Source organism: Nycticebus coucang, chromosome 5 (assembly GCF_027406575.1).
Source record: "Nycticebus coucang isolate mNycCou1 chromosome 5, mNycCou1.pri, whole genome shotgun sequence".
NCBI lineage: Eukaryota > Metazoa > Chordata > Mammalia > Primates > Lorisidae > Nycticebus > Nycticebus coucang.
The window spans coordinates 77,247,558-77,262,401 of record NC_069784.1 but is presented as its reverse complement, the minus strand read 5'-3'; the positions used below and the strand labels follow the sequence as shown (position 1 = coordinate 77,262,401).

Sequence of the window (14,844 nt, the reverse complement as noted above, 5' to 3'; positions counted from 1 at the left end):
AACATTGCACCAAGTTTAAACAAATCATTTCTTCAGCAAATTATCTTTCTGGAACGGATACTTTTTAGTTTTGAAAAAGTGTAAGTACATAGAACTCATCAAATGTCAAACCATAAAGACAGTCATTTATGAAAAGCAGCATTGAGAACTGGCGATGTGTGACTCAAAAAGAGGGAAGTCATACTGGAGATCAGATAGCAGTTTTTTGAATATTCAGAAGTGCAGTTTGTTCCTTGTTGCTTCCGGCAGCAATCCTGGTCTTGCTCCCAGAGAGCTGGATGTGTAGAGAGCAGATTTGGGGTGAATGTGAAGAAAGCCTCTGTAAGCTACTAAACCTTTTCCTACAGAGTAGAACACCTTTCTGTTTCAAGCTTCTTTCTAGTACTTTGTAGTTCTTGTTTGTTGTTTCTACAACAGCTTTGTAAAGTACGTACTATTATCTCCATTTCTACAGATTAAAACTGAAGCACCGGTGCATATGCCTGAGTTTATCTAGCACATGAACGCTAAATTATTCAAACATAGGTCTACTTGGTTCTTAAATGCTGCTGATGTTCAATATGAGCCTGTATATTGTATACTCAGTCTGGCATCAGATAAAAATTTGGTGCATTTAATTAGATTGCCAAGAAATTTTCTAAAACCAGCAAAGTAAACTGATTATATGTTAAATCTGCGTAATTATGAGCAAGTAAAATTAAATTCTGGATTATGTTTATTATGATTAAAAAATAAAATGAAAATTATAACATTTTCATGTTCAAGATAATTCTGAGATATAAAATACACCTATATCTATGTCATACAAACTATTGTTTGTTTATAAAGACATTGATATCTCACATTAATCAAATGAATAAATGTATATAGTACACATACAAAATGGAACATTTAAGAATATATAGTGTATTCAAGCATTAGTTAGATGACATAAATTATGTTACTTCTAAAAGACATACATATGCTTAAGAAAATATTGTTTTCATTTAAGTTAAAATAAAATTAGGCCAGTTATGGTGGCTCACACGTGCAATCCTGGCACCCTGGGAGGCCAAGGCAAGAAGATCACTTGAGCCCAGGAATTTGAGGCCAGCCTGAGCAATATAGCAAGACACCAGCTTAGAAGAAAAATAAGTTTATAGTAAAAGAATAATGTATTCAGAATATTTACTGTTTGAAAATCATATTGAATAAAATTATTTTTTCTCTATTTTTTGGTGATGCCAGTGTTTCAGAGACTGCTAAAATCTGTCTTATATTTCTAATTATATTGTACAGTGTCCTGATGTATGGTGAATTGATTATGAGATAGTATTTTTCTTAGGGGGCTTAGTTAGAAATATGACCATATGTATTTTTGCTATCATGGTACATAGTGTACACCGAGTCCTCTGGGTTTTTTATTATACATTTTGACAAGAAGTATCTTATAGATATTAGAAGTTAAAAAGTATTGTGGATTTGTTTTATCCAAATATGGCAATTAAAGTTCCCCATAACTCAGACAGACAAGCTGATAAATAATTAAAAGGATTCTTGTAGCTAAATTGTAGAGAAATATATTTCACAGTCAGGGTATGGTCCTAAATATAATTCAGTAATGTTAATCCAAATTGGTTTATCACTTAAAAGCTTAAGTATCTTGAGAAAAACTTCTGATTCTCAGTGTGAAAGTCCAGAACTGGCTCTCAACTGCTGAGTGTAGATCTGATTACAGAGCTTGGAGCTGTGGAGCCACTTCTCCCTATTGTGGATCAGTTTCTTTGGCTTATTTACATAATTTAATGCATGAAGACTAGTCAACGATTATACAGTTTTCTTATATACCTACAGCTGGATAAATTAACCCTTTTTTGAGATAGCTAATATTTCTGTGGTATATCTAATAATGTTTCACCAGGTTTGTAAAGAAAAAAAAATGGGCTTTAGTAAAGTAGATGGGTTGCCAGAAATATGTAATGATAACTGCTAGTTGTTAAATGCTAATAGTTATACTTGTTATTAACAAAATAGAGGATTTTAGATTTTATCATTTTACCCTTATTTTAGTAAATATTTTACTGATGTAATCCGAATGTATTAATGTCACATTTTCTATCTTTACTAAAAGAATGTTCTTAATCTGTGTCCTTGCATAGCACATTACAGTTGGCCTTCTGTATCTGGGGTTTCTGCATCCGTGGTTTCCACATCTGTGGATTCAACCAACTGTGAATGAATCGAAAATATTCCGGGGATGAGGGAGTGCAGTTGTATTTGTACTAAACACATACAGACGTTTTCTAATCTACAGTCCCTAAATGACACAAGCATTTACACAGCATTTACGCTGTATTAGGTATTATAAGGAATATTGAGATGAATGGAAGTATACAGGAGGATGTGTATAGGTTCTATGCAGATACTATACCAGTTTTATAAAAATTTGGGCATCCATGCATTCTTGGCAGCCTCTGGAACAATTGCCCACAGATACAAGGTCTGACTTTATTTTGGTTAATGAATTAGATTAATTTGGTTCTTTTTTTAATGTAGGTTGTTTAGATTTAGAAAATATCTTTGACTTTGAAGTACAGATTATTTTTAAGATCTTTTAGAGTAGCTTATTTAATAAGGTGCTTCTTTTAAAAATTTTTTAAACCCTGCAATAGTATTAAAATGCACATACATGTATTTCTACAGTATCAAAAGACTAGTAGCAATTCTAGTTTATTAAATATCAGTGGAACGTTGGCTGATAAATTTAAGTAAGACTATTCAGGAAAATCATCTAGTTAGATAATAGGAAGTTTTCTTAATATTCCATATTTTAATAAAGATACGGAAGTATTAACTCAGCCTATGTCCTATTATAATTTATAATCTTTAAATTCAAATCTCTGCTCAAAAATCAATGGTTTTTGTGGAAAGCCATCTTTAACATTGTAATTTTAGCAACCATTTATTGAATGTACACTGATTGAATGATAGTGGAAATAGTGGTATGGGGAATGACAAAAAGACCTCAGAATTAGTAAAATGTAAACCCTCCTCAAAGACAGCACCCGAAGATACAATATAATTTGATGGGAAAAAAGTAGACTTTGGAATGTGAAAACTGAATTGAATTTTCTGTTCTGCTTTTGAATGAGTGGCAAGTTGTTATTAAATGAAACTCTCTGAGCTTCTGTTTTCTCATTTGTACAGTGCTAATAAAATTACCTATTCCATTGTGTTGTTGGTAGTAAGATATCATATATACTGTACCTAATAGTGGGCCCAATAAATTGTTACTATGAATCCTAACATGGAGAGACCTGTGTACATCCCGTTATTATGTGAGGCACAAGAATGGTATGAACAAAGTATGGTACAAGTGATTAATTTCCCCAGAGAGATTAGAGAGCAGACATTAGGACTGGGCCTTGAAGGTTTGTAGAATTTACACGGATGGAGTTGGCTCTGGAGAAAGTGAAAAATATGGCTAAAGACCTAGAAACATACAAATGCATGGAAGTTTTAAACAGCAAGAATGGAAATTTAGAAGTGACTCTCAAAAAGCTGATAATGAAGAACTGTGGAATATCATAACCTTTAAATAAAGTACTTCACCCACTTTGAGAGGGGACCATAACTAATTTCTAGAGCATTTTATTTTATTTATTTCTTTTTCGTTATTTCTTCCTGTAGTTGTTCATATAATGAATGGCAGCTTAGTTCACCTTCCCCAATTCCAATCCTTTACCCTAGTGACTAGATAGAAGCCCCAGAAGCTCAGGGACCAGCATTAGTTGTGTTTGTAATATGTCTCCAGTACCTGTCATATAATTAATTGTTGGATAATCACAGGCTTGCACAGGAACTAAGTCAAGCACAAAAATCATTAAAAATAAAAGGTGCTCAATGATAAATACTTGAGAAAGGCCTGTGAATTCTTTGGATTTTCAAAAAGATTATGTATCTGGAAGCAGGAGGGCAAACTATTTTAATTTAATCGTAATGGTAACATCTAACTCCTCCATATTTGTGTAAATGTTCTCTCCTTTTTGTTTTTTTATTTGGGGGGGGGCTTTTTTAATGAAATTTTGTGAACATGTATATATAGAATTTTGGGGTAATTCAGTGGCTACAAAACTGTATTTTAAAATGTTTGTAAACCAAAGTTTCTTTTATAAGAGCTATCTCAAAACACTACAAAAGTAATTCATATAACCAAAGCATTTCTACTCCCATAGTACTTTGAAATTTAAAACAAAACAAAACAAAAAAACCTATCTCCGATATTCATACTAACTCTTACATCCTTTCTTATTCACTTTTACTATTTTATTTTTATGATTTTGGGTTAATAGTATAGTTTTACTCTTCATTAAAGAATAAGGAGATGCTTTTTTTCTTTTAATAACCCGACTCTTTAAAAATTATCCTGTCCATTGTCCTTTCATTTACAACTACAATATTGTCCTTAGGTTTTTACTAAGTTTTGTCTGTTTTTCCTTTTATGTCATCTTGAGTCATCTTTTCTGTTTTACCCATGTAAAATATATTCCTTTATTTAAAAAAAAAATCAGTATTTTTTTCCACTGTGATGGCCTTCTCTTAAGTTTAAAATCTTGTTGTAACATAAAAATAATTTTTCAAGTACTTCTTTTAGTAATATCAGTTTTTCTGAACCTTGAGATATGATGAGGTTATATTTGGCTTTTCCAGATGTTACTGGTCTTTTGCCCACATGTCCATTTCTGCAGAAAGCGTTTATTGGCTTTGCTTTCTTTCTAACTTTGAATATCTGTGTGCTTTCTCTTGAAATACTATTTCTTTTGCTCTGCTAGATCTTCTCTGTCTTTGCCTCTTTAGACATTCCCAGGTAAATTAAAACCAGTAAAATTTGCTACTTAGAACAGCACTCCCACCGTCACCCTTTTATGTACCTTGTTAAATTTGTGTTCTTTATACTCAGCACCATAAATCCCTCAACAATAAAATAATCATAGTAATCATAGCCAGTATAGTATCTTAATGCTGTATTACAAATATATAACTTCATTCTTGTCATCTATCATATCTCTTGTTCAATATAATTTATATACTTAATTGCAAAACTAGTAAAGACTTGTTTCAATGGGTGAGACAAAGCAAAATACGGGAGGGAACGTTATCTTTTTATTCTCTCTGCTGACCACACCCACACCAAATCCTGTTTTCATTTTGTGAGGTAACTGTTTTGGTTTTTGTATAGGTGTTTATCCTATATCTGTTTTCAAACAGGTACATTCACACAGAGACCCCTTATAATGACAGGACAATGGAGACTCAGGTGCCGGGCTAGACGGTGGGAGGTCACTTGATGAGTACCGTGCCTGTTACTCTGGTGATGGTTGTACTGAAAGCCCTGACCTAACCACATGCAATATTGTGTGTAGCAGAATTGCACTTGTCCCCTGTGAAAATACACAAAAAATAAATGGGAAAAAAGTACAAATAAAATATAGTAATAACACACAGGATAATACGGAAATTGTTTTTCAAACTTGATACTTTTTCACTTAGCAGTATATCGCTGCTGACATCTGCCTGGTATGTATGTGTGCGTGCAGGTCTGTGTGTGAGACACAGTGAGCACAGGTGCGAGAGCAAGAGAGGGCGAGCGCGTGTGTGTGCATGCCCTGCGTCCGCCTCTGCATAGCTGTGCAGTCCTGATGAGTAAAGATCCTTTCATGTTTGTGACTATTTTCACTTCCCTCTCTAAATTTCCCAGAGGCCATAGAGAAAAATATAGAAAAAAAATTAGCTGTTTCTATACAGAATAATCTACCATAAGCAAAGTCAAAAGGTAAGTCCTAGATGAGGACAAGGTATTTACTCACAGAAAAGGATGAAGCATGGATATCTTTCACTACAAAGCACATCAACAAATAGATAAGAAAAAAATTAGGCCCAATAATAAAACAAATACCTAAAATAAGGACATGGTTCAGTGAATACTCACATATACGTTAACCTAATTATTCCACTTTTGTTAATTTATCCAACAGACATATTGACGACCATAAAATGACTGGTATACAGAGTTACTTATTATAACAGTGCTTTAAAATAAAGGAGTAGAAACCATATAAATGTTCATCAAACAAAGACAGTTTAAATAAATTACGGCATTCCTATGTAATGGAAAAATATGCACATGTAAAAAAAATGAGAAAACTGAAGGGAAAAGATCTTCAAGATAATAGAGTTCAGGGGAAAAAGGAAAGACTAGAATAGTTTGTATGATAAAAGAGGTATTAAAATAATGAATTCATAGTTTATATATGTGCATAAACTATCAAAGGTTACATAAGAAACAGTGGTTACTACGGCGGAAGATGGGGTCATGGTCTTTCACTATGTACATTTTTGTAGTTTCTGATTTTTGAACTGTCTAAATGTATTGTCTTGTCAAAAATTAATACAATATATTGAATTTTAGAATAGCAACTGCTCATATTTATTCATCATTTACTATGTGCCATGCACTGTTGAAAATGCTTTGTTTATATTGTCTCATTCCTCACCTATGTTGTTATTCTACATAGAAGACAAAAATAGAATTTTTTTTTTTTTGAGGCAGGATCTTACTATGACACCCTTGGTAGAGTGCCATGGCATTCCAGCTCACAGCAACCTCCAACTCTTGGGTTTAAGTGATTCACTTGCCTCAGCCTCCCGAGTAGCTGGGACTGCAGGCACCTGCTGCAATGCCCAGCTAATTTTTGTTTGCAGTTGTCATTGTTGTTTAGCAGGCCCCACCTGCCAGCTTTGGTGTATGTGACTGGTGCCCTACTCACTGAGCTATGGGCACTAAGCCAAAAAAAATAGAATTTTTTTTTTTATATGTAGATATTGCCATTATTAGCTGAGGTAAGCTATTGTTTGACTGGGCTTAGTGGGCTGTATTTACTTAAAATACATTGAGTATTTGCTGTGTGCCAGGCTCCAGACATTCATAGCTGGATACTTTGCAGACAGCCCTCATATATCTCTTTGGCACTTCTCATTCAATCCGTACAATGCAGAAAAAGTTTTGACTGTCTCTTCAGTTCTCCTGAATATGGTATTTGCCAGAAGCATTCTGAATGCACAGAGGAGAAGCTAAGATATAGATATATATTTATTAATTTTTTTATTTTTTACTTACAAAGGTTGCAGTGATGCAGGACTCTACGATTTTAGCGTGCATTAGAATCACCTTCCTTGCTTGTTAAAACAGATGGCTGAATCTCACAGAGTTGCTGACTCAGGTCTGGGGTAGGGCTGAGAATTTGTAGTCCTATCTGATTCCTAAGAGACATTGATGCTGCTGCTGAGGCGACCACACACTCCTAGAAGCACTGTTTATTTATATCATAAGGACTTAATTCTTTGTAAGAACCTGAGTTAAGAAAGTTAGGAAGAATTTTGAGAGCAAGACAAATGAATAGCTGTGCTGGTTAGAATGAAAACACAAACCACAAAAGACAGGAACTTCCTCATTCTACACCTCATTTATTCTTCAACCCTTGCAAAAGTCAAATCCATATATAGCATATAATAAGAAAGAGCATCCTCTGAATTATTTTTCTCTGGAACATTTATCCGTTGTGGTGGTGTATCTTTTTTTTAGATATAATTGTTCTGTACAACATTAAACACATATCCCCACTTCTGTGCACGTGCATGTAAATGAAGAATAAATATGTAGGTGTCAGTTTATAATAGTCATATACTAGTCTAACCATTTAGTCTTTTAAGCCAAATTAATCTTGCCTGTATTTATTACCCTAATTATGGTATTAATACTTACCAGCTATGATGGAGGTTCTCAGAGTTCCTGGACCAAGAGTATTAGCATCTCCTTGGAACTTGGTAGAAATTCCATTACTTGGCTTGTGCCAGACCTACTTAATCAGAAAGGGGCTTGGGGAAAGGAGCAAAAGTCAGTGTTTTTAACAGGCCTCCCAGGGTTTTAAAGCTTTCTAAAGTTTGAGAGACATAACTAAATGCAGCATTTTCACTTACATTAGGTCCTTTGATCTTACAGTAATCCTATGACATATAGTAACTCTTTATGCTCTAATAGTAATAAGAATTAAAGAGATTATATAATTATTCTAAATTACACTGCTGTTAGCAGTATTCCAAAGTATAATTTGTGGTGTTTTTCCAATGATATATCCTTCTTTCTTTTGAATACACTGAGAAACAATATCAGTTACTTAAACATTCCAATTTTTTTAATGATTATTTTCTGAACTTTTATTCTTTCATTAATTTTGACCAGGATCTCATATGAAGAACACTTTCTTTGACAGTTCAAATAACAGGACCTGAATTCAACTTTACATACATTTTCCTAATACAGGGCTGGTTCTATTATATGTTTTAAAACTCAATAGCTTTTGAAACTAAAAACAAGTATATAAAATATTTTTAAATGCATAACCTAATAAACCTCAAATAGAAGCACAAGCAGTTTTTAAACTCACCATCATTATTGACTTGAATCTTACTATTCTAATCTTACTTTAATGACATATGCCAATTTAATTGCTACTCGGTAACCAAACGTATTTCTAAGATTAATTTGGAGTTAATGTCTGCCAAATGAAATGATGCTGTGTTCTCTATTAGTTATAATTTTCATCAAGTCTATTTAAATTAATTAACCAAATTAACAAAACATAAAATCAAGTATGTTTATAGACACCCAAAACGTTATAATGACTTTTACTGGGGCCTCTACAAAGAAAATTTTTAATAAGAAAAAGTTTATTTTACTGAACAAGACATGATGTATCCTTTAATAAAAGAAATTGCTTCTTTAAGTTGTAACTAATATTTCTCTCTTGGCTGCAATTGAAAATAATTTGCAAAAGGAAAACTTGAGAAATCAGATGAAATAATGAAGATTTAGGTCATATTTTATTTTCCCTTATGTTCTCCATATCTGTTATTTCAACAGGATTTACATAATGTAGCATTTGAATTATGGAGAATAGAAATCTGGTCGCATTATAAAACCCTGCCTACCCCATCTGGAAAATAATCTTGAGACTATATCGATTATATAAAATACCTTAACATGTCCTTATATTTCGTATGTTTAGGTATAGAGAGGTTATTTGGAGGTTTTAATTAATATCTTTGTAGTGGTGGTTTTATTTATTTTACCTTTTAATCTTTCAACTTGAGAGAAAAATTAAATTGGTGGTAATTATCAACTGACTTCACATAATAGTAGCCATCTCAGTAGTTGTTAATTGGATTGTTTTACCTCACCCTTACATATTCTTATTCACCTGGTTTTAGGGGACAACCCATAACCTATTTTAATAAGCACCTGGAGTGATTCTGATAAAGTAGTCTGTGGGTCTGAATCTCAGTGGAAGAAACCTCGGAAGAGAATGTACTTCTTCAAGCTAAAACACTAAAAATACCAAAATTAAATATTCTTAATACTGCTGTAGTCTCCTGTAGGCAGCCTGCCTCCCTGTTTCTACAGCCAGTTAAAGCCGATTCATTCTCCCCGTAATAGTAGCTTACCAGTTGGGAGCCCTGAAACCTAATTATCATTTGTGCTTGGTATGGGGTGTACGGTAGGTTCTGCATAAATATCCCGGATGGATGGATGAATGAGGAGACCCACTAGCTCCATGTTTAGAGTTCCCATGTTCACACCCCATCCTCTCTTTGGTTCAGATGCCTAAATATGTGTATGGTTTCATATTCCTTTGGAAATTTTACATGTTATTCATGGGACACAACATGTCTTGTCTATTTTCATATTTTTTAACATATTTTACACTATTTGGCCAGTAAATATTTATTAATTAAAAAAGATTTTGTGCTTATTTATCAAGCTAGATTCTCATTTCCTCAAGGGCAATGACTTTTTCTTTCACATGGCAGTTTTCTCAGGACTTTTTTTTTTTTTACTGCTACATTTTTTTATTAAGTCACATATATATAGATCATGAATACATTTATGCCTTTGTGGGATTCAATGTGTTGATTATTTGTACAAATTGGAGTGCTAAGAGAAAAATCTTGCCTTTGAAAGGAAACTGATGTTTGAAATGTCCTTACCTTTGCAAGGGACAGGATAGTAGAATTTGACAGATTCTGATCTGGTGAAGCTCTGAGAGGACATTATGGTTAATAGAATTTTCTATCTTACTCTGCACGAAATAGCTTTTGTCAATAATTAGACAAATATCACCATTTGAGACTACACAGCTGTTTCTTGACATCCTGTAAGGTAAAGATATTTCCCCATGAAAGCTAGAAAGTCTATGAAAATCAGATTTGCTTTCTTCAGTTGAAAAATAAGGAAAACATGATATTTTCTTATACTTGCAAAAATATCGGTAATAAATTCTACCAGTGTATGCTTTTAAAATATTCTTATGATCATATTTCTTTTCAAAACACATTTGTATCAGCCAATAAGTTAGAGCTCTGATAAAGTATAAAATCTCAATCTTTATGCCCTTGGTGATTGTGATTAACTTATATTAAATTTCTTCAGATGATTTAGTTGCAATGTTTTTTTTCCCCCCCCAGCTAAACTCTTTGCAAGTTTTTTCTTTGAGGAACTTTTGATCTTTGCCGAATTATCTGCTCCCCTTTATTTTGAATGTACCCTGAAGGAGTTATTAGTTATTTAAGCATTGTAGTTTCTTGAATGATTGTTTGAGATTTACTCTCTTGTGCATTTTAATTAGCATCTTATATGCGAAAATTTTTCTTTGGCAAGTTTATAAGCATAACATTACTATGGTTAAATGTATAAGATACCTGTATATATCTGCAGGCACAGATACCTACATAGAGGTAAAGAGACCTCTGTGTCCACCACCTTATCTTCTTTCTGGTCATATTCCAGGCTTCCTTCCCTCATCTTTACAGTGGTCCTTTTACTTAGGTCGGTCTAGATGAAACTGTCAATTCCCTGATGAGAAACAATGTCTTGAATATCCTCCTTTAACATGTAGCGTGGCAAATAACACCAAACCGCAGTCACTCCCTTATTTTATTTACTTCAGTTCTATTAACACTCTGCTTGATGACTGTCCCTGAAAGTATGTTTTCTCTCTCATTTCTCCTTAACTAGGCATCCAACACATGCTTTCTGCCTAATTCAGATTTCTGAAGTCACTTTATGAATAATTCCAAAGAAAGGTCTATCACAACAAAGAATTCTAGGCATTTGTCTAGAAGCACTTCATCTTCAAGACTTTTCTGAAGTCCCCTAAACTTTTTTTTTAAGTGATTGTTGTTAGTGATGATTTTGTCCAAGGAAAAGTGTTCTTTCTTTGTTATTTTCAATTTCATTAAAAGTCTTTATCATATTGTAGTTTTCATTGACTGTAGTATTTTCCTAGGAGAAATAAGGCTTCCATACATTTTTATTCTATTGTTTGGGATTCATTGAGTTTACACTGATTGCATTTGTTAGGTAAAGTCCCTCTTATAATTGTGTCCCTCCCTCTCCCATACATTTTTATACTCCATCTCTATACTAGATGATTGTGGTAATGAATCATGCCTTGAAAAGAAAAACATACAAATTAAACTCCGAATTTTATAGAAGCTATTAATATTAATTTTAATTCTAAGTTCTCCCAACTTATAACTTTATAATAAATAAAGCCATGTTCTTGAATTTTATTTAACTTGTCTTTTTTCTAGATATACTTTATTCTAAAGTAGGCAGGGTTGGAGAATTCATAAATTGGAGGTTTCATTTTGAAAAATTAATAGTTGCTTGTTTATGTGGGATGATTTCCAGGCTAGTATTAAGTTATAATTTAATGATTCGTAATATTAAATAAACTTCTTTTCTTTATTTCAGGTGATGGTATTTGTACATGCTCGAAATGCCACTGTAAGAACAGCTATGTCTCTACTAGAAAGAGCAAAAAATTGTGGCCAAATTTCCTGGTTTTTACCTGTCCAAGGACCTGACTATGGACATGCAGAAAAACAGGTGGGAACACACTCCAGCGTGAGGACAAGAACTAACGCACACACTGTACCACATATATCAGACATTTTATATATGAAAGAGCTGCAGTCTCGATTCTAAGGAGTTAAGTTTAAGTTTATTATGTTATAATCTTGGCTTTTTTCCTTATCTTTTAAAAGGTTCTACTTCACAACGTAGTCACTCACCGTTTCTTTGCAGATGATTGTAATTGAAGTGCTTAGTTCTGCTCTTTAAAATATATTAAAACTAAAATATAAAATGCAGCTAAATTTCATATAATATGTTAAAATCTAATGGGTTTATAATTTTTCCTTTAAAAAATAACAGTTTTAGGAGTGGAGCGCTGGCCCCCTATGCCAGAGGTGGTGGGTTCAAACCCGGCCCAGGCCAAAAACTGCATAAAAAAAAAAAAAAGTATCATTTTTTTTTTAACTTTCTCAGTTTTAAAAGGTTAATACAGATAGATATAACTTAAGTAAATAAAGCTCTTATTAAGAATGTAAAGGAATCCAGAGACCAAAAGTTTAAAAATAATTGCCTTACTACTCAATGTACATATGCCCAAAAGACCAAAAGGCCTTGGGATCACCTGCGTCCTTGTTAGCGGAGGAGAACTTCAGGCCTACCCCAGACTTAACCAGATCACATCTGCATTTCACCTAGATCCTCGGGTGACCTAATGCATGTTACAGTTTTAAGCAGCTCTGCTCTAGTTAATTGAAGTATTAATAGTATCTTTTTTTTTCCTTTTTATTGTTTGGGATTCGTTGAAGGTACAAAGAATTAGATTACCCTGATTGCATTTCTTAGGTGTAAAATCCCTCTTATAATTGTGCCCCACTTCCAAGAGGTGACCCCCCTCAACCTCCCTGTCTCTGTCCCTCCCTCCCCATCCCCCACCTTGTCTTATATCATATTAACAGTATCTTAAGATTGATATTCCATTTAATTATATCAGATAATGATTCAGATCAGGATTATGCAAAATGATGGCCTGAGGGCCAAAGGTAGCCATGTATTCTATAATTAAAGCTTTCTTTTAGAACGTCGCCAATCCATTCTTTTTTTATTTATTTATTTATTTTTTTATTAAATCATAGCTGTGTACATTAGTATGATCATGGGGCACCATACACTTGGTTCATAGACCGTTTGACAGACTTTCATCACACTAGTTAACATAGCTTTCCTGGCATTTTCTTAGTCATTTTGCCAAGACCTTTACATTCCACATTTACTAATATTCACATATACCCTTGTAAGATGCACCGCAGGTGTAATCCCATTAATCCCCCTCCCTCCACCTACCTCCCCCCTCCCTCCCCTCCCTTTCCCCCTTCTCCCTATTCTTAGGTTGTAACTGGGTTATAGCTTTCATGTGAAGGTCCTACATTAGTTTCATAATAAGGGTGAGTACATTGGGTACTTTTTCTTCCATTCTCGAGACACTTTACTAACAAGAATATGTTCCAGCTCCATCCATGTAAACATGAAAGAGGTAAAGTCTCCATCTTTTTTAAGGCTGCATAATATTCCATGGTGTACATATATAGAACACAGTAAGTAAAGCAAGCAAACAGCCCTCAGAATGGGAAAAGATATTTGCAGGTTATGTCTCTGACAAAGGTTTAATAACCAGAATCCACAGAGAACTCAAACACATTAGCAAGAAAAGAACAAGGGACCCCATCGCAGGCTGGGCAAGGGACTTGAAGAGAAACTTCTCCGAAGAAGACAGGCGCACGGCCTTCAGACATATGAAAAAATGCTCATCATCTTTAATCATCAGAGAAATGCAAATCAAAACTACTTTGAGATATCATCTAACTCCAGTGAGACTAGCCTACATCACAAAATCCCAAGACCAGAGATGTTGGCGTGGATGTGGAGAAAAGGGAACACTTTTGCACTGCTGGTGGGAATGCAAATTAATACATTCCTTTTGGAAAGGGATATGGAGAACACTTAGAGATCTAAAAATAGATCTGCCATTCAATCCTGTAATCCCTCTACTGGGCATATACCCAGAAGACCAAAAATCACATCATAACAAAGATATTTGTATTAGAATATTTATTGCAGCCCTATTCATAATTGCTAAGTCATGGAGAAAGCCCAATCCATTCTTTAATGTCTATGGCTGGGGTTTGGCACTGCAGTGCCAAAGAACTTACCGTGACAGGAACTGTAGGTTACTCTCTGTCCCTTTGCAGAGCAGGTATGTTTAAAGCTATGAAAACAGATTTTGAAAGAAAACATTTACTGGCATAAAATGAGAGTAACTTCAACATTTTTATCATAAATTAAAGCTATGTTTGATTGTTTGACTGTTTTATTCTAGCTGCCAGACATTGTGCATTTCACGTTTATTGTCCTAGTGAAATACATTTGTCAGGATAGCCATGTAAGTTTCACCATTTTGTACTGATATTTTAAATTCTGACTTTGGTAAGCTGAGGCCAGTGTTTTGAGCATCAGATTCTCTTTTAATAAAACTAAAATTGATTCATTTTCTTTATTTATTTCACTTTATAATTTTTTTTGTTACATAACATTTTCTGTACAGCATTTTGCTCTTCTAGCTATATGTTAATCATGAATTTATGAGAGTCTTTGAAAACTTAAGTTGGTATTTATAGGTCTTGTTTTATTTCTTTGGAAGTGTAAAACAACTCTATTGTGTTTAAAAGCCAAGCCTTGAGAGCCACCTTGTGGACTTCTGGTTACTTTGTACCTCTCAATGCTGAGAAATACTGCTTTTTTTTTTTTTAAAGCAATCATTTTTTTTTTTCATAGTAGACTTTTAGAAAAAAAAAAAAATATAGCGCCTGCCGGTGACAGTATATTTGAATATATTT

General features: G+C 33.7%; 1 protein-coding gene across 2 annotated transcripts in view; it reads left to right on the top strand.

Moving 5' to 3' along the window:
* The window catches only part of ASCC3 (activating signal cointegrator 1 complex subunit 3), a 402,050-nt gene that overhangs the window by 169,053 nt on the left and 218,153 nt on the right, over nt 1-14,844 (top strand). For both annotated transcript variants that reach the window (XM_053590400.1, XM_053590401.1), the window contains exon 14: nt 11,852-11,986. In XM_053590400.1, coding sequence (XP_053446375.1) covers nt 11,852-11,986 — 135 coding nt within the window. The remainder of the gene's footprint in view (nt 1-11,851; nt 11,987-14,844) is intronic.